The 19,205-nt window shown below is 43.0% G+C and overlaps 1 protein-coding gene across 2 annotated transcripts in view; it reads left to right on the top strand.

The window, feature by feature from the left end:
* CDHR1 (cadherin related family member 1) overlaps nucleotides 1-19,205 on the top strand; it is a 60,685-nt gene that overhangs the window by 26,478 nt on the left and 15,002 nt on the right. For both annotated transcript variants that reach the window (XM_083439980.1, XM_083439981.1), the window contains exons 10-14: nucleotides 1,455-1,555; nucleotides 2,327-2,530; nucleotides 5,445-5,597; nucleotides 9,371-9,535; nucleotides 11,868-11,935. In XM_083439980.1, coding sequence (XP_083296106.1) covers nucleotides 1,455-1,555; nucleotides 2,327-2,530; nucleotides 5,445-5,597; nucleotides 9,371-9,535; nucleotides 11,868-11,935 — 691 coding nt within the window. The remainder of the gene's footprint in view (nucleotides 1-1,454; nucleotides 1,556-2,326; nucleotides 2,531-5,444; nucleotides 5,598-9,370; nucleotides 9,536-11,867; nucleotides 11,936-19,205) is intronic.

The following is a 19,205-nucleotide window of genomic DNA, read 5'->3' as shown; positions in this document are numbered from 1 at the left end:
CATGATCCATTTCCATGTTGGTGGAGCCAACCACACATGGAGGGATTGGCACAGGAATGCATGCAAGTAACTTGTACTAAAAAGGGAGTGTAACGTGGAACTGCCTATGGGAATCTTACACAGGCCTCTCATTCCCAGCAATGGCGTGTCATGCTCCAAAGTGGGTTCATGAAGGACACAGAAAAGTACCAGGTTCTACTAAGCCCTATGCTAACCCCTCTGTGCACAGATGGCTCCACCAGCAAAAGGACGGATAATTCTTCTTTCTTCTTCTTTGGCGATCATTCATAGCCGAGTAAGATTGTCTTCCATGAACACTGTCTTAAAAGTGAGTCCGTAAGTGACTGTGGAGGCCAATTCTGGATCCACACGTCCTTCCACAGTTGGGACATAGGTTTGATCATGGTGAGGGTTTGCCAAACATGTCTTCCTCTTAGCACATTTCTCCCTTTCGTCCTGAGCTTGAGCTTCTTCAAAGTCCATGACACCTTTGGAAAAGGCTGTTCTCCAGTTGGAGTGCTTGTAGGCCAATGTTTCCCAATTGTCGGTGCTTATTCTACATTTTTTAAGATTTGTCTTGAGAGAGTCTTTAAACCTCTTTTGTTGACCACCACCCTTACGCTTTCCATTTTTAAGTTTGGAATAGAATAGTCACTTTGGAAGACGATAATTCAGCATTCGAACAACATGACCAGTCCAAGAAAGTTGATGTTTGAAGAATCGTTGCTTCAACACTGGTGGTCTTTGCTTCTTCCAATACCCTGGCATTAGCATGCCATTCTTCCCAAATGATGTGTTGATTTTTTTGTAACTCCTGGCTATTTTGCATTTCTGTGCTGTCACTTCAAACAGTGGAACCATTTGACTCACTGACCACCCTTTTTAGTAAACAAACTTGTTAAATTTGTTTATATTGGCATTTGTTGGTGGTTGGTAATTCCCCCAGTAAGCAAGACAAGATTGGTATTTTAAAAGTAATGGTGTCCATTACAATAGCCTCTGTGGTATACAATCAACTCCAGATAAGATCCCCAAAGCGATATTTCCATGAACACGCATGTAATCAGTAAGATACAGGTTCATATGTACCTGTGTATTTGCACAAGTAGGGTGTAATCTACACACACATAAAAAACGCTGTGAAAATGCTTTTTTAAAGTTTTGAAAAATACATTCAATTTGACATAGCTCACTGTCGCCATCTAGTGTCAGATTTGTATATTGCACTTTACAACACATTTAAAACATTTCATTTGCAGCTGGGTCTCTTAAACAGCAGGTCACATGTTCAGCATGGTTGGGAAGCTATTTTCAATTAATATAACTTCCCAGTACTCTGGGTATGGCCAGTAGTTGCTCTGCACAACTAGTTACCTCTGACTGCAACTGGATTTAAGCGCATTCTTTTTGAGGGGGCTGGAAAATTTGATAGGTATATTTCTGTTTTGTAACAGGAAGTGAAGGTTCGTTTGAAATAAATAACGCAACTGGAGCCATTTCTGTTATTAAAAGCCCAAATCAGCTGAAGAAAGAAGTATATGAACTGAAAATTCAGGTATTTGTCTTACTCTCCTGCTATAAATGTTTCCCCTTACCACTTCTGATGGATCTGCAGTGTGCAGAATTTCAACTACTGCAAATGTAGTGCCCTCTTTACATAGGAGAATTGATGCATATTGCTGCTTTCTGCTATGATACCATTTTAAAAAAACAATTTTCTCCGTCAATGCCAACCCTACCCAAAGGGTATGGTGTGTTAAAGAGAAAAGAACTGGATTCTTTAACTAGGTAACCAGACAGTTTAATAGGATTGATAGGAATGCATTATTCAAGTTATGCAAATTTGTTCACATATGTAGTATGTGTTATGGCTAAACCATAACACTGTCAGATTTGCACCAGAGACTGTGAGGCAAGGGACTAAGCCAAGAGTCAGGGAGGAATGCACAGAAACATACCAGAACTAGGAAGTCCTTGTTGGTCAGGAAGCCTTTTGGAGTTCTTTCTGTCCAGGAGGACCAAATGGTCAGAGTAGGTCTGAACTCGAGAAATATTTCATTGTCAGCAATGTGCTCTAATATATAGGGCAACTGCATACAGAGCTGACAGTTCCTCATTCTAGCTGAGTATGCTTAACACTGTGCAAGGCTGGGGCTGTGGGAAGTCAAATCTGGACCTTCCACCTCTGGTCAGCCCTGAGGCCAATGGTGAAGAGCTGATGTCGCTGAAGTCTCAAATGCAACCAGCAAGATACTGATATGATCAAACTCTAGAATTGCATGTTGGATGAAGCATCGTAAGCAAATCCATTTCTTGTTCACTACAGGCTTCTGAAATCAGCCCGGAGGGTGAGGCGACTGCTCACGCCTTTGCCACAGCAACCATACGAGTTGTGGACCTCAACAACCACCCGCCGACATTCTACGGAGAAAACGGGCTGCAGAACCGATTTGAGCTCACAATGTACGAGCATCCGCCGGAGGGCGAGATTCTGAGAGGCCTCAAAATTACCGTCAATGATTCAGATCAGGCCAGTGTGGTGTTTTTGTTTTGTTTTGTTTATCTGTCCTTTCTTGACTCTCTCTTATACCTCCATTCTGGGCCAACCCAGGACATTTTGGCACTTGAGGCGAACCACAAAATGCTTCCTCCCTGCCAGGGAAGATCGGGGGGGGGGGGGGGATAAAGATCTACACCAGGATCTGCTGCCCCTGTGGATCCTACAACCTGAGGCAGTTGCCTCATCTTGCCTCATGGGTGGGCTGGCCTTGATTCCATAAACCTTTTGTTTTAAGTATCACAGCACTGAAAACCAGGTGGTGGTGACAGCCAACAATCCATTGTCTTCTTGTCCTGCTTGATTTCCAGGGGCATATGACATTTGTGTCCTTGAAACAAAATGCTGTTAATGGATGAATATTTTGTTCGATTCAGCAAGCCTAGTCCTCTTAGTTTGACTGGGTCGTGCCCTTTCTTTATTGCATTATTGCTGATTTACTTCATCAGCCGATGGAGATAATATTCCGTGCTTCCCCACTTAGTTTTTAGTTTTTATTTTAAAAAATAGTAATTCTGGTCCCGGTCTTTCTGGAGCATTGTTAAAGCTACTCTACTAGAGCCTTATTTTGGAAAATAAGCACTCTACCCCATATGCAGTGAGCGCTGTATTCTTTAACCAGAGAAATGGGATTCCTTTAGGTTCAGTACAGTTTATTTTATGTGGAAACTGTGGCAAAGGTTGCTAAGGAAACCTCTGTAATAGCTTCCACCTGAGCTAACCGGAGAGGAAAAGTTGAGGCCTGAAAGTTTAATACCCATGAAAGGACTGCAATTATTGAAAAGAAAATCTAGTCCATCAACATGTAGCATATACTCAGTGTTGTGCTAACCTGGTTGCATTCTGCTCTATATAAAAGTCAGCAGGTTCCCTGCCAGCCTGCTGCAAAGGGATAAGTAACTACTTCTGAGGCAGCCAGCCTCGTAATTGCTGCTTCTGCAGTTGCAGAAGGCAGCAAAATTTAAATTAACTGCTTACTAATATTACGGAGCAAGCAGAGACCAGCCAAAAGTTGTCATGGCCTGTATATTTTGCACAGATCTTTTGTTTGCCACGTTCTACTCCCCTTCCTATCACAAGGAAACCAAGCAGTTTTCTTTTGAGCTTCAAGATTGCTTTTTAATTTATATTTATATTTCCAGTCCCTATCCGAAATTGATCTCTGGTTCCACCCGCACCTGTTTGTTTCTCACTGGAGCTGTCTTTGGGTGTTCAAGGGGAAGGTTTAGCAGCACTCACTGGCCCCAACCAGTCTGCATTGTCTACTACATAGGAGGACATCAGGCTAGCCAATAGGATGCAAGGCAGACCATATAGTAGTAGCAGCAGTATTATTATTATTATTATTATTATTATTATTATTATTACCTCTGGGTGGCTCTCAACAGAATTAAAAGCACAATAAAATATCAAATATTAAAAACTTTCCTAAACAGGGCTGCCTTCAGATGTCTTCTAAAAGTCAGATAGTTGTTCATTTCCTTGACATCTGATGGTGTTCACAGGGTAGGCGCCACTACCAAGAAGGCCCTCTACTTGGTTCCCTGTAGCTTCAATTCTCATAGTGAGGGAACCACCAGAAGGCCCTCGGAGCTGGACCTCAGTGTCTGGGTTGAACAATGGGGGTGGAGACGCTCCTTCAAGTATACAGGACCAAGGCTGTTTAGGGCTTTAAAGGTCAGCACCAATACTTTGAATTGTGCTCAGAAATGTACTAGGAGCCAATGTAGGTCTTTAAGGACTGGTGTTGTATGGTCTCAGTGGCCACTCCCCGTCAACAGTCTAGCTGCCTCATTCAGGATTACTTGTAGTTTCCGGGTCACCTTCAAAGGTAGCCCCATGTAGTAGTTCAAGTGGGAGATAACTAGAGCATGCACCACTCTGGTGAGACAGTCTGCGGACAGGTAGGGTCTCAGCCTGCATACCAGATGGAGCTGGTAGACAGCTGCACCGAACACAGAATCGACCTGCACCTCCATGGACAGCTGTAAGTCCAAAATGATTCCCAGGCTGTGCACCTGGCCCTTCAGGGGCACAGATACCCCATTCAGGACCAGGGAGTCCCCCACAACTGCCTGCCCTCTGTCTCTCAGAAAGGTGTAGTGACTTATTTCCAGAGCAGCAACCATATTAATCTGGAATAATAATAAAAATACCTGTGCTACCAACCTAAGGCCACTCCCAGGACTTTCTTAGCAGAAGGAGGGATGAAATTCAAGCACGTCCCTGATCATAGTATATGGAGGTGTACCTTGTACCTAAAATGACCCATATTTAGGTAATCGGGTCATTCTGAATGTTCAGCATCTCAGAGTCTACCTTCCAAATTATTCTCACACTTAGCCAACCTAAACTAGGTGCTCTTCCAGTGTGACTAGAGGAATAGGCAAGCTCCCAAATCTATTTTTATCAAAACCACCGACGTCTTGTGAGCCAAAGCTTGGGGAGATTACTTCAGAAAGCCTCTTAGTTCTCTCTCATCCAGTAGCTGCTGAATTGAAGATACTAAGCAGGCGTTCTTGCCCTCTCCTCTCATTCTCTCCCCCACATGGGAAAAGGAAATGCCGACTCTATTCCCCAATTTCTACATGTTGTACAGGGTTCCATGATAACAGCAGAGTTCCTGGTTGTGAATGCAGGACCTCCGCATTTTTGCTTATGCAAGCCTACTTTCCATTTACTGTTCAAAGATGGATAGCTGGCAGGCCCATTTAGGTCAAGGGTAGAACTAACAATAACGATCCCACTACTTCCACATTTATTGCGGGAAGAATAGGATTTTTTTACACTTACACACACAAACATGTTTCTCTTCTGTAAGGAAATCAACAGTCCTATGATTCATGAATTTGTCATTTATTTTTTAATGCCGACTCTTTCTTCACAGGGGGCGAATGCGAAATTCAACCTCCGGCTTGTCGGGCCGGGCGGCATTTTCCGCGTTGTCCCTCAGACTGTGCTGAATGAAGCGCAGGTCACAATCATCGTAGAAAACTCTGCTGCCATTGACTACGAAAAGTTCCAGGTCTTCACCTTCAAGGTATTGTAACTTCTGCCTTCATGCTAACTTCATTCCTGCATTGCCGTTCCGATCGTTCATCATGAGCTGGAGCGCAATCTTCTGAAGCGGGGAGTCTCTTGCCCTGGCGGACTCTCCCTCTGTGTTTTAGAACCCCATTCTAAAATGTGCAGGAAGCCTCTGTGGGTTTACAGCAGGCTTCCTCCTTCAGAAAAATGCCCTCCAATTCCTGAAGGGGGATTGGAATGGTGCCCGGGGTGGTGGTGGTGTGTGGTAATCCTGCATCCAAAATACTACGCAAAGGATTAAAGCTGTAGCATAGAATCTTGAGATGTCATATATACAGTGCTTTTTTTCCTGGGGGGACACAGGGGTACGCATACCCCTAAACATTTTGTGAATCTTTGTCCATTTGTCCATTTACTGTATTTATTTCCCCCGATTTGAACTACAAAATGGTGATTTTCTTGAGTCAAAATGAGAGTACCCCTAAACATATTTTTTAAGAAAAAAACACTGCATATCATATATATACTGAAAAACAATAAACCAGGTGGTGATGCAACGGCTACTTCAACAGACGCAAGATAACATCACCAAGGCAACTATCTGTAAACAAACAATAAACGCCCCCAAAATAGTTTTTCATATGGCTAAAATTACAGAAGCCCTTCCGAAGTGTGTCCCTTGGCTCATTTGCAAGAGCCACCTCAACCTACGCGATTTGCAAGTATCTTGCTGTCTTATTTACGACTTGTTTGACCTCTCTGTTTGCGGCATACAGTGTTCTGGCTTGTGTGGGTAAATCTCGGAGGGGGAGAGAGAGGTGATGTGTGGATCTTTCTGCCTCATGGGAAAGGGCTGGATTTGATGACTGTGTGCTCCATTTGAGCCCTGTCAAGGCCCTTGCCTGTTTATTTCATGGGGTGTTTCATCCAAGAGGTGCACATGGAACACAACCTATAATTATTCCTGTTACAACTAGAAAATTCTCAGAAGGTTATAAAGCACTGCCCAAGTATGCATGGTAAGGAAATTACAAAGCGTGGCCTCATGAATACTAATAGAATTCAGCATGATTAAGAGCACCGCTGTAAACACCAAAGGAAGTAATTAAAAGAGAAAAGTGTGTGTTTCTTTTTACTTGAGAAATTGTACACTTTGTCTCTGAAAAATGGTTGTTGTTGTTGTTGTTTGCAAGTGATTGAAGATAAACAGCAAAGGGCTTTTATACAACATTTTAAAGCCCTTTTATAAATTCCAAATGCATTGGCAACAAAGAAAGGCAGAGATGCATTCACCATGGGTTGCCAGTAGAGACTTCTCCACTGACATTATTATTATTATTATTATTATTATTATTATTATTATTAACTGCCATTCATCGCATTGATCGCCGAAAAATTGATGCTTTTGAATTATGGTGCTGGAGGAGACTCTTGAGAGTCCCATGGACTGCAAGAAGATCAAACGCATCCATTCTTAAGGAAATCAGCCCTGAGTGCTCACTGGAAGGACAGATCGTGAAGCTGAGGCTCCAATATTTTGGCCACCTCACGAGAAGAGAAGACTCACTGGAAAAGACCCTGATGTTGGGAAAGATGGAGGGCACAAGGAGAAGGGGACGACAGAGGACGAGATGGCTGGACAGTGTTCTCGAAGCTACAAACACGAATCTGACCAAACTGCGGGTGGCAGTGGAAGACAGGAGTGCCTGGCATGCTCTGGTCCATGGGGTCACGAAGAGTCGGACACGACTGAATGACTAAACAACAACAACAACTGCCATTCATCCGAGGAACACAATGCAATTTACAATATAAAAACACAAAAATGCACAACATACTAACAAGCAAAAGCAATAACACCCCAACCCTGCCACCACAGTTTGCCATCAATTGTTTAATTGGTCAAAGGCCTGGGAGAAGGGGAATGTTTTTGCCTGGCACCTAAAGACATGTAACTTGATTGGAGACCAGATTTCCACATGAAATCGTACATTCCGCATGTTTTGTTGTGTTGGTGTTGCCTCCAATGGTTCGTTATCTGACATATCTAAGATAGCAGGCCTGCTGTTTTCATCCAAGAGCGATGGAATATACAAAGTTAATTTTAGATAACCTTTGTTTTATGTCGGTCCCCGATATTTGATTATTCGTAGCGGAGGGAATGATTAACAGTCTTTAATAGGCATATCATCATCTATTCACAGCAGCTTTCGATTCAAGCTGAAAGCAATATTTCAGAGACAGATTTGGATTGGGTCCTTGGGCATTTGAATTGGGGGGAAGGAGGAATAGTCACCTCTGTCTGCTGTCCCTGCTTGTTCTCCGGGGGGGGGGCATGCTGATGCCCACTTTGATTCATTACCATCTTGCTATTACTCCAGATGACCTCCTTGGCTCTTGACTCCACCAATCTTTACACTGTATTCAACGCATGGTCTTCAGGAGGCATGTGAACATCCCTGTGGAAGTGGCCAAATAAGATTCCCAGAGACATAAGGCAGACCATTGCTCCATCTTGCTCCATGTTCTCCATGCTGCTCCATGTTCTCTTTGAGGAATTGCTGGACACAGAATAATAAAATGTTGGCTTTAAGTTAGTCACAATAATACTCAGGTTACAGGGAACCAGGCAGAGGGCCTTCTCGGTAGTGGCACCCGCCCTGTGGAACGCCCTCCCATCAGATGTCAAGGAAATAAATAACTGCCTGACTTTTACGAAGCATCTGAAGGCAGTCCTGTTTAGGGAGGTTTTTTATGTTTGATGTTTTATCGTGTTTTTAATATTCTGTTGGGAGCTGCCCAGAGTGGCTGGGGAGGCCCAGCCAGATGGGCAGGGTATAAGTAATAAATTATTATTATTATTATTATTATTATTATTATTATTATTATTCACTTCTCATAAGTGTATCCCACTCATATTGCCCCGCTCCCACACCCACAGTCTTCATGCCTTTGCAAAATAACCTGTTCTGGTGTACAGTGGTACCTCAGGTTAAGTACTTAATTCGTTCTGGAGGTCCGTTCTTAACCTGAAACTGTTCTTAGCCTGAGGTACCACTTTAGCTAATGGGGCCTCCTGCTGCTGCCGCGCTGCCGGAGCACAATTTCTGTTCCCATCCTGAAGCAAAGTTCTTAACCCAAGGTAATATTTCTGGGTTAGCGGAATCTGTAACCTGAAGCATATGTAACCTGAGGTACCACTGTATTGATGTTCAAGATTGATTGGGTTTCATTTTATTCTGCCTTATTGGTTTCATTTTATTCTTGGTTGCTAGTTGCCATGTAGTTTTCTTGAGCATCGCCACCAAGGTCTCAACAAAGAAGGAATGCAAGAGCTCTTCTTATGTTCTTTTGTTCTGCTTCCTTCTTTGGTGGCAATGCTGATGTTCCATTGCCATTGGCTGAATCTCTTTGATTCAGGATGTGCTGAAAACTTGAGTCCTTCCTGTGGTTAACGAAATGATATACAGGCAGCACACAGACATGGCTGTGCCACAAGGGATTTATACTCAGATTTTTGCAGTCATTTGAAAATTAACTTTTTATTAACGTAACAATGACGGAATTCCAACTTTTGTGAGTTCTTTTCTTTCTTTCTTTCTTTCTTTCTTTCTTTCTTTCTTTCTGTTCCATGTGGAATATATTCTGTTGATGGGATTATCTATCATCATTATTAGCCATAACGCAAATTAGTCAGTTCCATATAAAATAGCTGGACTCTGTAGAAGCAAAACTGTTGAATTTTGCATGACTTACTAGCTCGTAATTTCTCAATTACCTCCTTAGCTTCTTGCAATAGAAGTTAACACACCTGAGAAGTTCAGTTCAACAGCAGATATTGTGATCCGTCTCTTGGATACGAATGATAATGTCCCAAAGTTTTCATCTGATTACTACATCGCGAGGATCCCAGAGAATTCTCCTGGCGGCTCCAATGTTGTGGCTGTAACGGTAAATTTTATTCATTCCTCTAGAGCCATGCTCTGTTGCACTTATAATTCTGTGTAGTTCCATGAGTCTCTCGATATCTGTAATTATTGCCCCTGGGAGGAGGTGGGGATCTATATATGCAGAAACTGACAAAAAAAATAGAATAATAGAATCACAGAGTTGTAGAGCTGCATCTCTCATGAGTCTAAGCACAGACGCAAGCTAGGATTGCTTTTTAGAATTTGAATTTGAATTCACCATAGTCTGTAATTCTGCACAGAGCAATGCGGGCTGGAATTTGCTCTGCTGAGCAAGGGTGTGTTTCTTAAATTAAATTATAGTATGTCAGTACCCACACAAATAAAATAATATTGCCACCACTTTAAAACTGTACTGAAACTACTTGATAGATGGTTTGTCTGTCCAAGCTAAGTCTATCCTCGGATTTTTTTCCATGTTCTACAACTTCAGAATATATGGCTGTTTAAAGCGGGGGTGGATAAACTGGGCCGTTCCAGATGTTGCTGGACTCTGTAGAATATGCAAGGACCCCAGGAGAATATTCACACTATAAATTGATATTAACACCAGTCCTGAAAGACTACATTGGCTCCCAGTATGTTTCCAAGCACAATTCAAAGTGTTGGTGCTGACCTTTAAAGCTTCAACCCAGTATACCTGAAGGAGTGTCTCCACCCCCATTGTTCAGCCCGGACACTGACTTCCAGCTTTGAAGGCCTTCTGGCAGTTCCCTCATTGCGAAAAGTGAAGTTACAGGGAATCAGGCAGAGGGCCTTCTCAGTAGTGGCGCCTGCCCTGTGGAACACCCTCCCATCAGATGTCAAGGAAATAAACAACTATCTGACTTTTTGAAGACAGCCCTGTTTAGGGAAGTTTTTCATGTTTGATCCTTTATCACTTTTATTATTATTATTATTATTAATAATAATATTCTGTTGGGAATCGCCCAGAGTGACTGGGGAAAGCCAGCCAGATGGGCAGGGTATAAATAATAGATGATGATGATGATGTATCTTCTGGATTAACGTAATTCCCACTGATGTTATTCCCACCAAAGTAAGCAGGACAAACTTGGTTAGGATTGCACTACAAACTATACTTCCTATGATTCTGTAGTGGAAGAGTGGAAGATATGAAAGTTAACTGATATGAAACCGCTGCGTCTGCGCCAAATAAGCCATTGGAGAGAACTGAACCTTTCTGCATAGCATGCTTTCTTCATCTCACACATTGTTTAGCTTAAACTAGAACAGCTAAGTGGAAAATAAAACATGGCTAGATGATTGATTTTCTCCCGTATTTTCTAGGGGCCCAGTCTGCGCAATGCCTAGATATTTTCTTAGCAGAATAATATGCTCAGAAAGAGGATCATTTCATCATTTTTCATGTCCCCAACTTTAATGGTGACATGTACCGGTACCTCAAGTGAGGGGAGCCACCCAGTGGCCCCGCTTGGTTATGCTGCTAGTACAGAGGTGGAATTTTTCACCTTTTCTTTGTGTGCCCTTTGTGAGCCTGATCCCGAAATTTACTCTGTCACACACACGCATCTCTTAACGACATCCTCTCCCAACACATTGCAAATGGATGCAGATTAATTGACATTACTCTTCCCTGCCGTGAAATTTGGCTCCCCCACCCCCCGTCACAAACTTTCAGTTGCACATTTTGATCTCCAAATACGTTGGCGGCGAAAGGGTGGGGTGGGGTGGGGAGATAGAAGCAGTTTGTGGTGGCCATTTGGGGTGCTGACCTTTAAAGCCAAAAATGGCCTCAGCTCAGTATACCTGAAGGAGCATCTCCACCCCCATCGTTCAGCCCAAACACTGAGGTCCAACTCTGAGAGTCTTCTGGCTGTTCCCTCGCTGCGAGAAGTGAAGTTACAGGGAACCAGGCGGAGGGCCTTCTCGGTAGTGGCACCTGCCCTGTGGAACGCCCTCCCATCAGATGTCTAGGAAATAAACAACTTTCTGACTTTTAGAAGACATCTGAAGGCAGCCCTGTTTAGGGAAGTTTTTAATGTTGTTAATATTCTGTTGGGAGCCGCCCAGAGTGGCTGGGGAAACCAGGTCAGATAGGCGGGGAATAAATTATTATTATTATTATTATTATTATTATTATTATTATTAGACTGAAGAGTGATGAAGCACCCTCTTTCACCTTGGCTACTTCTGCCCTATAAATCCCACTCCCAAAGCTGCGTCCCCCTAGGGAAAGTAGCCTTCTGGTTTTTGCTATTTTCCATCCTCAATGTGACCAATTATGCATGTCATGAAAGTCTGCTTCGTTTCTGTTTTAATCCATCAGTACCCCTTTCCATTTTCTTCTTAAGGCAACAGACCCTGATTCAGGACTTTGGGGTGAAATGAAATACTCCATTTATGGAACTGGTGCAGATCTGTAAGTTTAAACATACATATGGATATATATATATATTTGTTTAAGGTGTATTTTTATTTTTAAAATGTTTGCATAATTTTTATTGCTATTAGCAAATGAATGAGAGTAACGTTCTGTCTGATGCATCAGATTCAAACATGATGAAATTCATTCTTAAAGGCGGTGTATATCTTTCCTGGCTGTTTCACACCAACAGTGGTCTATTTCAAGCAAAGCAATATACAGAGGACCAAACCTCCAGGTTCTTCCACATGAACCTAACAATAATGCATAAAGGAAGAACAGATTCTGGAAAGGGTGTTGCTGTTTTTCATTTTAACATTTGCCGTTTTAGTGTGTGCTTTTCGTTTGTTTTGATGCATGGATCTGTGTGAAACCGATGGAGTGAGCTGCCTTGAGCAACTGTGGGCTGTAAAAGTTTTGCATAAATAAAACGTAAAAGCATAAAAAATTGGGATCGGGAGGAGCAAATGATTTTAAGGGGGATACCAAATAAAACTGCATGCAGTTCAAGAGATGTGCCACTTAGGGGGCAGCAAATAATTTTAAGGAGGTTATCAATGAAAACTGCATGTCGTTCAAAAGATGTGCCACTTATAATCTCCCTTCTGGAACATTGTAAGGCGCCCTGGCGCCTAATAAATCTCTCCATCTGGCCCTCTGGACTCTCCTCATGCCAAAAATCTGGCCCCCATCTAGGCCTGAAATATACTCAGAGTCGCAAAGTGATTTCATGCTCTTTATTCAGCTCATAGTGGTAAGGAGGAATGAATGAAAGTCCCCTCACAGTATCTGCTTTATATACATTATTTACACAATGGGCTGCACATGATTGGCTAATTCCGGAATTCTACTGTAAGCCAATCAGGTTGTGGATTCACTTCTATCTGGAGCATGATTGGGTGGTTCCTGCCAAACAATCATACTGCTGCATTGTTCTAGGACCAGTCAGACTGCTGCATTCTGAATCCTATTGTTCTAGGACCAATCAGACTTCTGCAGTTTGGATCCTATTCAACTCAGTACATAACAAGGCCCCTTCCTTTTCCTGATTCGCGTCATATTTTGGTGCCTTCACCTGACTGGAAATCTCCTCAAACTCTGATTTAAAAAGGATCTGGATGGTTACGTCCAGTCAAAGGCAACTATTGGGTGAGGCACTCATCTCAATCTCAAGCCCAGGGAGCCAGTGTTTGTCCACAGACAGCTTTCTGGGTCATGTAGCCAGCATAACTAAACCACTTCTGGTGCAACGGAGCACTGTGACAGGACCCACAACTCACGGAAACTCCATTTACCTTCCTGCCGCAGCGGTACCTATTTATCTATTTGCACTACCGTGGTACTTCAGGTTAAGAACTTCATTCGTTCTGGAGGTCTATTCTTAACCTGAAACTGTTTTTAACCTGAGGTACCACTTTAGCTAATGGGGCCTCCCACTGCCGTGTGATTTCTGTTCTCATCCTGAAGCAAAGTTCTTAACCCGAGGTACTGTTTCTGGGTTAGCGGAGTCTGTAACCTGAAGCGTCTGTAACCTGAAGCGTCTGTAACCCGAGGTACCACTGTAGTGTGCTTTCAAACTGCTAGGTTGGCAGGAGCTGGCACAGAGCAACGGGAGCTCACCCCGTTGCGCAGATTTGAACCACCGACCTTCTGATCGGCAAGCCCAAGAGGCTCAGTGGTTTAGACCACAGCGCCACCTGCATCCCTTAGAACTTATCTCCACTGAACTGGGGCTTCAGGTAAGTGGTATTTGCTGCCCAGCACAGCCATATCCTGGTCCTGGGAGCCATTGTTCTTCCTGCGCATCCATCGGCAGAATGCTTAGCACCTCACCCATGGAGAACGAAAATCCTGGAGAACGATGGACCCTGATAGAGAGTCAGAAAACCATGTGCTTTTTCCTCCAGTTCTGAGCCACATTTCCTAAGTGACCTTGAAAAACCTCAGTGTATCCTGCATTGCATGCAGAAAATAATAATAATATATGACAGCAACAACAGTTAAGCATCTCCTTTAGATATTTCTCCCCTCTTTTAGGATGCCGTTAAACAATTCTTGGGATGGGCTGTCTCTTTGGTTACACCTGAAATACTCAAGGCACTTCTGCAAGAGCGGAATTCTAATAGTAATTCTCTGTCTTCACGAACAACCTTTTGAATATCTTGCCCTTTGCATTTGCAGAAAGTTGGGCGCAAATAGCGGATCCCTAGTCATAACTCTAATACCCAGCAAATGGTCTCAAAAGGAATTAGCAAAAATAATTAGATTTTTAATTACTTCCAATATTTACACCGACTCACTGGGCATGAACAAAAACAATAAACAATGTTGATTTTTAATTTCTGCTTGGGACATTTTACATTAGGAGGTTGTTATTACTGTTGTTATTGGGCTGAATCCAAGAGTTGGGTGGGGCCATTTTTCAGCAATTTTGTAGGGGCTCTGTGAAGTTTATTCCACTTACTGATATTCCTGGTTGCCATAGCAATGGTTCTGTGTTCTACTAGACCCCCTTGTTGTCTTTATTTTACAATTAAGCCAATCGGAGCAATGGCAGGACACATTGCCCTCATTCTGATTTGGCTTTATTATGAAGCCAATATGGAGTAAGGGCAAGAAGGGGAGTTGGTAGCAAAAAAGAAAAGGTGAGAGCAGGGGCTTGTGAATTATTATTATTATTATTATTATTATTATTATTATTATTATTATTATTATACCCCACCCATACCCAGCCACTCTGGGCGACTTCCATTACCCTCAAATAATTTTTGAGTAAAATAAGTTTACTCGAGAATTTATGACTTGGCCTTGCTATTGGAAAAGTCAAAGTGGTGAGGGGACCCCAGAACATTTAGCACTATCTTGTGTTTTTAAAAAGGCACCCCCAAATCATTCAATCTGCAAATTCATAGAATCAGATTTCACATTAGCATCTTTCAAATAAATTCAGTCTGTCGTTTGAAATGATTGGTATATAATGTATGACAATTAGTTTTGCTTACCCGCTGCCTTCAGGGTCTGTCTGTGTGTGATGAAGTTGCAGTCCTACACTCATTTAAGCTAAGATTTTCAGACTTGCCTACTCCGAGATAGTCTAAATATACCTCAGAGCTTGAGGAGCAGAGCTTAACTCCCTTTAGAAGCAGAAGGAAATAAATTCTTCTCCCCTTTCTTGTTTTATAAGGGATCTAACGCAGTGTTCAGCCAAACTAACCAACAGCCAAACATTGCGTTCATCATACTTTCATTTATTGCGTGCTGAAGGTCTCTGCGTTGTTTTATTCAGCACATGACCCAATACATTGTTGTTACAAACTGCACAACTGCACCATTCTTCCTTGTTTCAGCGCAGGGGGTTCTGAGTGGAAATCCACCGCACTGTGCTGTTCACAAAACAAGGGATATATCCAAAATGGATTAAAAAATATGAAACTTTAAATGCCAGGCAATCAGTTCGCCTACCCCCTCATTTTTACGCCATATTCAAAGGCTCCAGAGACCTTGTATAAAAATAGTATTACATCTAAACATATTCATGTTACACTGGAACTGATTCCCGCCCCCACCCCTCTGTTTTGACTTTTGCAGATTTGGATTTAATATTATTATTTGCATGCAGATATTAAACCACAGAGCCTAGGACTTGCCGATCAGAAGGTTGGCGATTGAAATTCCTGCGACGGGATGAGCTCCCGTTGCTTGGTTCCTGCTCATGCCAACCTAGCAGTTCGAAAGCATATTAAAGTGCAAGTAGATAATTAAGTACCACTCTGGCGGAAAGGTAAACGGTGTCTCCGTGCACTGCTCTGGTTCGGCAGAAGCTGCTTAGTCCTGCTGGCCACACGACCCGGAAGCTGTACGCCGGCTCCCTCAGCCAATAAAGCGAGATGAGCACCACAACCCCAGAGTTGGTCATGACTGGACCTAATGGTCAGGGGTCCCTTTACCTTTATATATAGATACAAATACACACACACACACACACAGAGAGAGAGAGAGAGAGAGAAAGAGAGAGAGATGGCATGCCTTAAGCCACTCTTCGGCAACCCGTTGCCCCACCACCACCATGCCTGTTGTTGAACTGCAGCTCTCATCAGATTCAGCAAACATGACCAATGCTCAGGGATTTATTTATTTTTTTGTTGGGGGGACTTAAACCAAAATATCCAATGGGCAGCAAGTAACGCACTCCTCTGAACAGTTTTCAACTCTTGTAGGGGTTTCTAAAATATGTTGAAGTAAGGTGAAGGATGAAAGCATATACAGATCAACAGATAACGTGAACTTTTAAATATATATATAAGTTTACTTGAGCATTTATGACTTGGCCTTGCTATTGGAAAAGTCAAAGTGGTGAGGGAACCCCAGAACATTTAGTAATATATTGTGTTTTGGAAAAGGCACCCCCAAATCATTCAGTCTGCAAATTCATTGAATCAGGTGAAGGATGGAAGCATATACAGATCAACAGATAACGTGAACACACACACACACACACACACACACACACACACATATATATATATATATATATATATATATATATATATTTGCTTTCGTAGATTTTCACGGGTACAGGAATGCAGGTTTTGGTGTCCTCGGGTGTCTTCCCGTGTAAAAGTTGGGGTGTCTAGGCGACGTTTCGACGAGGTCTCACTCGTCATCTTCAGGCTGGTGCTTTCGGCTTCTTGTTACTGGAACAGAGCAGGATCTCAGTGTTTGAGTTCCTATAAATACTGTTGAGGAGGTGTGGTGTATAGCCTCCAATGTTCTGGGCAGAGAGGAGGTTCCCAGGCTAGTGTGCCTTTTCTTCTTTTGTTCCTTAATTACTTGAGGGATATCTTGAGTGATTTCTTGAGTGATTTCCTGAATCCCACTTAGGTGGGTCATTAGGTGTGGATTAGTTGCTAAAGCCTTCGTGTCTTGAACTCTTGAACTTTGTGAAGAGTTTTTCTGAGAAGATGGCTGTACAGCACTTGGTTGTGCTCTGGCTTGGCTTCGTGTATAGGGGCGAGCTGTGGTTTTGTGGCCTGTGCCAGCCAGATCTGTGTAGGGATTGCAGGGGGGTGCAGCATCCGGAGGTGCCACCCTGGTTTGGCTACTGGATGGTGTCTGTAATTTATCTGTGGAGAGGGTCTGGGTTTGGGTCTGGTGTGGTTGATTGGTGATGGCGTTCTGTGTGCCTCTGGATCTGGTGTCAGATTTTGTGGGGAGGGCTAATTTCCAGATGTCTGGCAAGCGGGATGTGTCGTCACGCTTGTTCATGTTGTGAGGGTGTTTCTCTATCTCGATGGCTTCCATGATTATTCTCTTGTGGTGATGTTCCATGTTAAAGAGCAATTTGGAATCTGCAAAATTAATTTCGTGTCCTGTTTCTTTCATGTGTTGGAAAAGAGAGGAAGTTTTTTCTTCTTTTTTGACGGCATTCTTGTGTTCTGCGATCCGTGCATTTATTCGTCTGTTTGTTTGTCCAATGTACGTGGCTGGGCAGACTTTGCAGGGTATTTCATAGACCCCTTGGTTTTCCAACTGAATTTTATCCTTGGGGTTTCTGAGGATATTGGCTATTTTTTGGTTGGTGCAAAAGGCTGTTTTGATATTGTGTTTATGGAGGATTTTGCTAATTTTATCTGTAGTGCCCTTGATATAAGGAAGGAGGGCTATGCCATTGTTTTCTTCTGTGTCTTGGTTTTTGGGGGGTGTTTCTTTTTGGATTAGCTTCGTAACCCTGTTTTGCTGGTATCCATTAGCTCCATAGGCTCACCTCTACAAAATCTCGCTAAATTTCTCGCCAAGCAACTTCAGCCCTATGCAGAATCCATCTCTTCACACGTTCCAAACTCCTTCCAGTTCATAGAAACAATAAAGAAGCAAAACCTACAACCCAATGACCTACTTGTGAGCTTCGATGTTGTATCTCTCTTCACACAAGTGCCCATTAATGAAGCCTTGACAGCCATTCAAAACAAATACAATCCCCCCGAATACATCTTGGACCTGACCAACCACTGCCTAACCAACACGTACTTCATCCACAATGGACAAAGATACAAACAGATAGAAGGAGCACCTATGGGATCACCCCTCTCACCGGTCATCGCTAACCTGTACATGGAACACTTTGAAACCAATGCTTTAGACAAGTCAGAACACAAACCCAAACTTTGGCTCAGATATGTTGACGACACCTTTGTAATTTGGCCACACGGGAAGGAAAAACTGGATAGCTTCCTCACACATCTCAACAGCCTACACCCCAAAATACAATTCACTATGGAAATAGAAGCCAACAACCAACTTCCCTTCCTTGACGTCCTAATCTACAAAAAACCTGATGGCTCCCTAGGACACACTATCTACCGGAAAAAAACACACACCAACCGCTACTTACATGCACAATCACACCACCACCCTGCACAAATAAACTCCGTAGCCAAGACTCTCATCTCCAGAACCAAACGCCTGGCTGACGAAGACCACTTGACAACTGAGTTACAGAATCTCTCAAATGTGTTAATTGCCAATGGATACCAGCAAAACAGGGTTACGAAGCTAATCCAAAAAGAAACACCCCCCAAAAACCAAGACACAGAAGAAAACAATGGCATAGCCCTCCTTCCTTATATCAAGGGCACTACAGATAAAATTAGCAAAATCCTCCATAAACACAATATCAAAACAGCCTTTTGCACCAACCAAAAAATAGCCAATATCCTCAGAAACCCCAAGGATAAAATTCAGTTGGAAAACCAAGGGGTCTATGAAATACCCTGCAAAGTCTGCCCAGCCACGTACATTGGACAAACAAACAGACGAATAAATGCACGGATCGCAGAACACAAGAATGCCGTCAAAAAAGAAGAAAAAACTTCCTCTCTTTTCCAACACATGAAAGAAACAGGACACGAAATTAATTTTGCAGATTCCAAATTGCTCTTTAACATGGAACATCACCACAAGAGAATAATCATGGAAGCCATCGAGATAGAGAAACACCCTCACAACATGAACAAGCGTGACGACACATCCCGCTTGCCAGACATCTGGAAATTAGCCCTCCCCACAAAATCTGACACCAGATCCAGAGGCACACAGAACGCCATCACCAATCAACCACACCAGACCCAAACCCAGACCCTCTCCACAGATAAATTACAGACACCATCCAGTAGCCAAACCAGGGTGGCACCTCCGGATGCTGCACCCCCCTGCAATCCCTACACAGATCTGGCTGGCACAGGCCACAAAACCACAGCTCGCCCCTATA

Source organism: Podarcis tiliguerta (genome assembly GCF_965153285.1).
Source record: "Podarcis tiliguerta genome assembly, chromosome: 5".
Lineage (NCBI taxonomy): Eukaryota > Metazoa > Chordata > Lepidosauria > Squamata > Lacertidae > Podarcis > Podarcis tiliguerta.
Note: the sequence above shows the minus strand (reverse complement) of the source record. Positions and strands in the feature narration are given on the sequence as shown.